This window comes from Protomyctophum parallelum (assembly GCF_964188405.1).
Source record: "Protomyctophum parallelum genome assembly, chromosome: 5".
Classification (NCBI taxonomy): Eukaryota; Metazoa; Chordata; class Actinopteri; order Myctophiformes; family Myctophidae; genus Protomyctophum; species Protomyctophum parallelum.
Window position 1 is genome coordinate 25324277 of NC_139702.1, and position 9261 is coordinate 25333537.

The following is a 9261-nucleotide window of genomic DNA, read 5'->3' on the forward strand; positions in this document are numbered from 1 at the left end:
ATACTAACACACTAGAATACTCCCACCTATACTTAACTTTGATGCTTAATGAACGACTTAACTCTTCCATTTGTGTGTGTGGGTGTGTGTGTTGTGCACGTGTGTGTTCATGTGCGTACGTGCGAAGATTGAGTGTGAACTGTGAATGTACATGCCAGGAAAAATTAAATGAGTGCTGTACGAATGGTCCAGGTTTCCAGGCTGAGCCGTGTGTGTGTGTGTGTGTGTGTGTGTATTGCTATACCTGAAAATTAGTTGGGATTTAGAAGTTATTTGTAGAATCGGCTTCGGGTCTTAAGTCTCAATGAATGAAGTATTATTAAGTGTTCATTTCAGGCTTTAGGGGTTAGGTTTGAAAATGGCAAAAGAGAGGTAGAAATTTACGTCCAAAAATGTTGTCACATGTATGTGAAATTCTTGTCCGACAAATAATTTCACCCCTGTTTTTTTTTGCTCACAATTGTAGTGCGCAAGTCTTGTGTTTTGCTGCAGAAACGGCACAGATGGCTGCTGATTTCACGTGTACTGTACTTGTCCATACATCATGTTATTGTGCATGCTATCATGTTATGGGTAACGTCACATTAGATTGCTGAGGTGATAACTTAGGTTTGGGACTGGGAAAACCACTCTGTGGTACCCTGAACGGTGTGGGAGGGAGATGAGTGTTGCTTTTAGAACAGCAGGAACAACTGATTGATGTTGGTTTGATCTCATAGTGAAAGGGCAGTGAGGGGATCACATTAGGCCTGAGGCCGATTCTACAAATGCCTTTTAAATCAGTGGTTCTCCAACTTTTCCGTAATTCATATATATTGTGTGTGTTAGTATGCATACATACAATGCATGCATGCATGCATATACTGTATGTATATGTATATATATTGTGCTGCATTAACGCGAGACTCTTATCGCGCAATATAAATAATATTGCCGTTAATCTATTCTCAAAGCTCTATTCTCCGTATATATGGGCCGTTATTTTCGGTGGTGAGGTGACCACCGCTCCGGTGGTGAGGTGACCACCGCTCCGGTGGTGAGGTGACCAGTGCTCCTGTGGTGAGCTGACCACCGGAGCTGCAATAACGTTGAGCGGTGGTGAGTAAAAACAGAGAGAAGGGCTGGAGCGGTGGCGGTGGTTTGCTCTTCAACGCGGCTTGTGACGTCATGTTGTAGTTCGGTGGTCACCTATAGGTTATAACCACCGAAAATCCAGACTATGTATGAGCCTTTAGTCAGCCTCATTTACCGTGGCCTCATCGCCTCACAACAGCGCAACACCAGTCCTCCACAACCTCAAAATAAATCTATAGTTTAATCCGTGCCATACTCGGTCTATGCACAACCGATTGTTTTAATTCAAAGTGGTATATATTCTGTGAAATGTTTGTCATTTTGTGTATCAAAACTCCAAGTGTCGCGTCTACAGTGCGTTGTGAGCTTGCAGATCTCATTTTCGGTGCGCACACTCACCACGAGTCCACGCAGAGGTCCTCACAAGTATAGAACCACCACAAAGTCCCCTAAAAGTTGAGATTTAACTCGTGCCATACTCAGGCAATCCTAAAGCGATTGTTCTAATTCCAAGTGGTCTATACTCTGTGAAGTGTATATTTTCATTAAGAAACGTTTTTTCTTATATGCCTTTTATCAAACGATATGGAGAGGGATGCCATGCAGCCTATATTGCATACATGTGCACTGGTACACTTCCTCCCAGCGGTTAATTTCACTATTGTGTACAACCTTTATTCAAATAGTTGAAAATTAATTAATTAAAAAAAACTGAGCACATGTATTTTTGATCTATATAAGGCCAAACCTCATTTGAAAGAATATATTTAAGAGTACGCTGCCTATATGACCTTTTAAAATGTGCTACCAAATCACTAATTACATCATGCCAGTCTGTTTTCACGAATCGGGTCAAATCAATTAAGCAGCAGGAGCTGCCTATAAGATCACCTATTCTCAATATTAAATAAAAAGGTTGTATATGTTTATCATACCTTTTTTTTTTTTTTTTTTTTTTTGGACAAAAAATCATGCTGGCCTGAGAAACCCGTTCGAGTTCAAATTAGCCTTTTTAATCTAGATTAACTCCAGGATTGCAGTGAGATTAATCTAGATTAAAATAATTAATCTATGCCCACCGCTATGTTGCGACAATGTTGTGTGTTCACTGCAGTGTTGATTACTTTTTGGATGAATTGAATAATCGAGGAGCACTTTTTATTCATTTGTTATGAAAACTAAAATGTAATCGTTTTCGATTAATCTAATTAAACATCTAAGACCTATTCTATACTTTGTCAAACGACAGTGACCCACAAAAAAATGTGAAAATAAATATCAAATCAAAAATGTCTTAAGTTTCTCCTCCTTTAGACCTACTCTGATGCTACATCATCACATGTCATGATCGATCTCATCACGAGATGAAACTTATGCTTTAACTATTGAAAAATAGCATATCTACAAGCTCGTAGCGCGCCACCGAGTGGCGCGCTACGAGCTTGAAGGTCTATTTTTGAAAAAAAGATGAACGACTGACATAGAAACATAGCTTTTTCAGAAAACTGTCAGGATGTAGAAGACATTTTTTTATCTGATCTTAGGTCAAATTGGGTTAAAGGCAAAGCATCTGTTTGGGGTTGACCTATTCTAGCTCCCTGGGGAACTAGTATGGGCAGCTCTCCTCCTCATCCCTCCCCTCCTCCCCCTTTCCTTCCCTCCTCTCCTCTCTCTCCTTTCCTCAGTACATTCTAGACATTTAGTTAGTTCTAACTAAAGTCACGGCAGCCTATGAAGAAAAGAGCACATGTCAACCAGCTCCCCCTGGGGGGGAGGGGGAACACAACACCCACACTTTCTCCTGCTCCTCCTCCATCTCATTTGCAGTTCCATCCATCCATCATTTGGCTTTTGTATGGCTTTTGGTTGTTTGCAGAGCGAAGAGGGAGGATTGTAGGAATGCCAGCTGAGCTTGTTAACCGAAGTGTGTGTGTGTGTGTGTGTGTGTGTGTGTGTGTGTGTCATGCTCTGACTGCCCTGGTTGTGACCTGTGATATTTTGTCTGTATCTTCTCCGAGAATCGGAGCGGCAGGGGCGGTATTGCAGTCGCTGTACGGCACGAAAAGAGAGTTGAGCCAGAAGGCAAAGCTCTCCGTCTACCGAGCAATCTTCGTTCCTACTCTCACCGATGGTCATGAAGTGTGGGTCATGACCGAAAGAATAAGGTCGCGAATACAAGCGGCCCGAAATGAGTTTTCTTCAACGGGTGGCTGGCATCTCCCTTAGATATTGGGTGAGAAGTTCAGTCGCACGAGAGAGACTCGGAGTAGAACCGCTGCTCCTTCGCCTGGAAAGGAGCCAGCAGAAAGGAGCCAGCTTCGGGCATGTGGTTAGGATGCCTCTCGGGCGCCTCCCTAGGGAGGTCCTCGATGCACGTCCGACTGGGAGGAGACCCCGGGGCAGACCAAAGCGCAGTTGGAGGAAACACATCGACTCACTGCATGGCCTTGGATTTGGAACGTCTCAGAATCCCCCAGGAGGAAGTCACTAATGTTGCTCTGGAGAGGGAAGTCTGGAGCACTCTGGTAGAGCTGTTGCCCCCGCGACCCGACTACGGATAAGCAGTTGAAGATGGATGGATGGATGGATCTTCTCTTTTTTTCTTTTTTTTTGGAAGACACGTGGCAAAGGCCGTCGGGATGGGGAGTCGAACCCGCGGCACGCTGTCAGGCTGTGGCTCAGCAGCCTAGGTTCCCAGACGGTTGAGCTAACCGTCCGGGCCTGTCTGTATCTTCTATAGCTAGTCGACTAGTCTATTAACCAATGCTGCCCCTACTACTAATTGCTTACACAATACTAATCAGTGGTGGTGAACGGACACACGCAAAAAAGGAACAATAATGGGTGCTTAAAATGTATTTTGCACTCAAACACTGAGGCTAAGTGTATGCAGTACTTCTGTGTGCAGTGATGAGCAGGAGGAATATCCGTCTATACTAGTTTAAATATGAATTGTTTCAAGATTCAGGAAAATAATTGTGTATTATAAAATGATGTCAGTAATAATATTATTATTAAACACATTCACCGCCATTGACGGAATATTCCATCATTTAAGGGTGTTCATAGGTTAAGTTAAATTGCGCTAGTCACCACCGTATGAATAGCTCTCAGTTGCTAGGCGATTGATAAACAGGAAATTAAACTGAAGGGGAAAAAAGTCCCCTCCGTCCGCCTCCATGTAAACAGACTGTTTTTTAAATGCATTTATCTCGAATTATTTTCCCAGATTGTGTTTTTAATCAAACCAACCTTTTTATACGCGGCTCATAACTAAAGCGTCACTGGTCGCGGTTACACAAAATATTTGTTTTGGGTGAATTAACCCATTTTGGGTGGGAACCCCTTTTGGTGTTAGCATCATGTTATGCTTTAGCTATTGAAAAATAGCAGATCTACAAGCTCATAGCGCACCACCGAGTAGCGCGCTACGAGCTTGTATAGGTCTGCTATTTTTGAAAAATCGAAGAACGACTGACACAGAAACATAGCTTTTTCAGAAGACATTTTTAGAATCTGATCTCAGGTCAGAATGGGTTTTTTAACGGAAAAAAGAAAAACTTGCCTTAGCTAAACTTAGCAAGTAGTGTGATGGATGTATGGACACGACACTGTAACATCTGTAACCTCAGCGACCGGTCTGTCTGTCTTCAGTTTCCACAGGGTCTGATGTCTTGCATCAAATTGTACTCTCTCAACTCTTTGCCATCGTTGCCATAGTTACCCAGCATCTTGACTCACCCAGTTTGCAGGGGGGGGGGGGGGGGTGTTTAGAAGTCCAGTGCTGTTTTATTTAAAGGTTTCTGCCTTATTAACACGCAAAGCGTGAACTTGTACAGTAGATCAGCTATTTAAAAAAATATTTAAATACAGTCAGTCATTTATGTTTTTTTTTTTTAATTACTACAAAAAACAATATGTCAATTGCAATTCTTTGTAAGTAATCGGCAGCTAAGATGCCATGATGGTCATCCTGGCGTGTGTGTGTGTGTGCGCGCGTGCAAGTATACAAGAAATAGACATGAGGACCATTTTCCTGGTCTTCACAAGACAAATGGTTTCATGGTTACAAAAGATTTTTGGAGGTTAGGATTAGGACATTTAGAACTTTGGTGTAGGGATTATATATAGCTGAGATACACTTAGTGTAGTAACTTGCACCTTGGTGTCGTGCACTGACAAATTGCTGATCTACGGTATAAGCTCTTTTGGAATTTTCGACATTTAACCGATGAAGACTGGGAAAAACATCTGTCATTTTTAGATTTTAGCAATATAAATGGCACATTGTGCTTACAATGGGCCATCAACGGGGCCCCTGGCCCACAGGTTGAGAACCACCTTCAGATACTTTTAGTTTAGTCCAACTGTTGTGTTAACCCTCATAAATCACATCATCGGCTACAGCTTCCAGTTGACCGGCGCCGCTGACCCCACCATAGCTCAGATGGTCGTTATTGGTTCCCACGACGTCTTAAGACTTAACGTCCGTCCCATGTCTCCAGAGCGTGAATGAAGACGGACGTGTGTCTTAAAAAAGACTTAATGTATACTTAACCCAATTTGGGTGGGAACCCATTTTGGTGTTAGCATTATGTCATGCTTTAGCTATTGAGAAATAGCAGATCTACAAGCTCAGGTCTGCTATTTTTTTTTAAATGACTGACATATAGAAATAGAAACATAGCTTTTTCAGAAAACTTTCAGGATGTAGAAGACTTTTTTTTAAATCTGATCTCAGGTCAAAATGGGTTAATGCCGTGTGGAGACACAAGGTGGGGGAAGAGAGAGAGAGAGAGACTCTCAGTTCACACGGGTGTGATGTTTTTTTGTTAACATGGGGCTGAACCACACATGGACAACATCATCAGCTTGCGACAGGCATTGTCCCGGCCTTGAGTAAAAGATGAACTGGTTCAAAAGAAACAAAAAAAAAGTCTGGACCCGCCCCTGCTCCTACTCATGGCATCTAGGCCACTCACGTCCTCCGGGACAAGAGCTACCGTATGTTCCACGCTCTCCACTTACATCATAACAGGGGCTCCGAGGCTGTGGAGAACATCTCTCTCTCTCTCTCTTGACATGTTGACTTGGCTTTTCAGGGTGACTGAAGATGCTGTTTGTTTGTTTGTTCTGTGTACTGTAGTCTCTGCTGTGTCTTTTTACTGCGTGATTGACTGACTGACAGACAGACAGACAGGTGAGTGAGTAGCTCATTATGTCCATTGAGCCTCATGTCTGTCTGCTGTTTGTTTATGAGTGTACACACACAAAAACATATTTTGGCTCTGCATAATTTGTGTGTGTGTGTGTGTGTGTGTGTGTGTGTGTGTGTGTGTGTGTGTGTGTGTGTGTGTGTGTGTGTGTGTGTGTGTGTGTGTGTGTGTGTGTGTGTGTGTGTGTGTGTGTGTGTGTGTGTGTGTGTGTGTGTGTGTGTGTAGGCTCAGATAGCCTTTCTGCAGGGGGAGAGGAGAGGTCAGGAGAATCTGAAGAAAGACCTGGTCAGAAGAATTAAGATGCTGGAGTACGCTCTGAAACAAGAGAGGTAGGTACGCAAACATTGTTTAACCGCACTGCTTATTTAACCCAAAAAGGCTTCTAAATCCTAATAGTTTTCTGGAAAAAAAAAAAGTTTCTATGTCAGTCGTGGGATACGACAGGAAGCACGCACATCTCCAGAAATTCCACAGGTGCTGGTCAAAAATACGTACAATGAAAAAGGAAGGGATGTCCGCACACTGAGTTGTAGCGCTTTATTGTTACTAATAAACTGTAACTGTAACAATAAAGACATTTCCTGGGAGCTACAACTCAGTGTGCCGACATCCCTTCCTTTTTCTATGTCAGTTGTGCTCAACCTATTTTATGTCAAGGACCCCCAGAATTATCTCTATTGGACCACGGACCCCCATCTCAAAATATGTAGTTCCAGGGACCACCACACAAGCAAATATTTTAGTTAAAAATGTTCGCTCTGAAATATATATTCAATGATTTGCGCCACATTAACGATTTAAAAGAAATAGCAGACCTACAAGCTCATAGCGTGCCACCGAGTGGCGCGCTATGAGCTTGTAGATCTGCTATTTTTCAATAGCTAAAGCATAACATGATGCTAACACCAAAAGGGGTTCCCGCCCCAAAATGGGTTAACATGCCAAGGACCAACACATTTACATGTATTTGACCCCCATCTGAAAATGTTTTGTGCCAGGGACCCCCAGAAAAGAGAACCTTGGAGATTAAAACAAAAACGTTGAGAATCCACTGTGAGCTTGTAGATCTGATATTTTTTGAATAGCCAACTAAAAATAAAGTGGTAAAAGTTATTGCGACGCCATATCAACTACCTGGAAACCCCCCCCCCAGTTCTCCTGGGGGTCCCTGGATGATTGATCAATTATAAAAACAAGAATCTTGAAGCCCTCGATAGTTACAATACATTGTTGTAAACTGCATGACTACTGCCTTATAGACATTATTTAATTCTAGAAAATATGGTACCTTAAGGCACAAATTAGAACCTTTGGTCCTCAGTTGGCACACACGCACGCACGCACGCACGCACAAACCCGCACAGGTTACACAACTGCACACAAATGGTCGTGGGAAATGGAAGGACACACGTTCAAATAAGTGTGTATAAAGCTGACATGGGTTGAATGGGTTCATGACCCTGAGTTCCTGACACATGTAGTCAAGATTAATGGAGGGAAATGGGCCCAAACCAGTATACCAACCCCCCCCCCCCCTGCCACAGCACTCATTCAGTGTGCTATGCACGCACCCACGCACGCACACACACACGCGCAAATGCTCTCTCAATTTCAATTCAAAGTTTTATTGTCATGGGAAAGCATACGTCTACATTGGCAAAGCAAAAAAAAAAAGTGGAACAATTCAAGGGGGGGGGGGATTATTAAATGTTCACCTCGGTAATCCAATTATTTCATTTAGTTTAACCCCTCATTGACCCATAATCAGATTATTCATGAGATTATATTCGTGAGATTATAGGCTCCATGCGGAACAGATCAACCTCATCAAAGTATAGGGCTAATGGACACACACGCGCACACACACACACACACACACACACACACACACAGATGTGTTCGTTTCGTAGCTGTGTAAAGAAAAGTATGTTACATTGTATGTCTATTTTAGGCCAGTTTTGCAGTCTCTTCATGATTACGTGTGTGATGAAGTTAAAGCCACATAGTGTCAGCTGTAATAGAATAATGCGTGTGCGTGTGCACGTGCATGTGTCCTCAGGGCCAAATACCACAAGCTGAAATACGGGACGGAACTCAACCAGGGAGACACGAAACCTCCTTCTTATGACTCTGGTATGTCTGCCTGTCTGCCTGTGTTTCTTCAGAATAATCATTCACATTGTGAACATGATAAATGACGGGGCTGGACATGTTTATGTTGTAATACAATTCTATTTGATGTTTTTTTGTTTGTTTTTTGTTTGTTTGTTGTTGGTGAAAGTTGCAGGAATAGTGTGTGATATTAAATGTACATTATAAGCTTACTCTAAACCCAGCTCATTGTTTAGCTATCATCATTGACTGCCATGTCACGTTCAAGAGACTTTAGGAAGGAAGAAAACCTAAGGCTAATGGAGGGTATATGCACATGCAGAACGTGAGTGACAAATCGAGTGGCAAAGTGAGTTGAACATTGTTTAACGTTGTTTCACTTTTTCTGTGCCGTCTACGTTTAGAAACGTAGCTAGGCTAATGGTGCCTACTGGTGCTATCTATCTACGGTCTACGCGTATGTTCGTAGACAAACGTATATGAACGCGCCCGTCCGCCTTTTTAGCATTGCTCCGGCTGTCCACACTTTTCCTGGGCTGTGCGTGCTCCAGTTCCTGTTGATTTCATTGGATATCATTGGTCATCTGACCAGTTTCATTGGCTTTCATTGGATCAAATCGACAGGAACTGGAGCACACACAGCCCAGGAAAAGTGTAGATAGTATGGAGAGCCCCCGTCCCCATCAGTGATGGGATTTTTAAGTCCGGCTCCGTTGAGCCTCCATTATATAACAGGGTTTTCAAAGCGCCGTATCTCCAAAGGTTCGAGTAGAGCTGTCCATGATGGTGGGCCGCCGTGCACCCGACATTTGTGAATGTTTATACCGCATGTAAATGTAACTGGTTTGTACTGCTAGCT

At 42.9% G+C, this 9261-nt stretch overlaps 1 protein-coding gene across 1 annotated transcript in view; it reads left to right on the forward strand.

Moving 5' to 3' along the window:
- LOC310858605 (striatin-like) overlaps positions 1–9261 on the forward strand; it is a 63767-nt gene that overhangs the window by 14887 nt on the left and 39619 nt on the right. Inside the window, exons 2-3 of the mRNA XM_083764788.1 lie at positions 6516–6619; positions 8350–8423. Coding sequence (XP_083620914.1) covers positions 6516–6619; positions 8350–8423 — 178 coding nt within the window. The remainder of the gene's footprint in view (positions 1–6515; positions 6620–8349; positions 8424–9261) is intronic.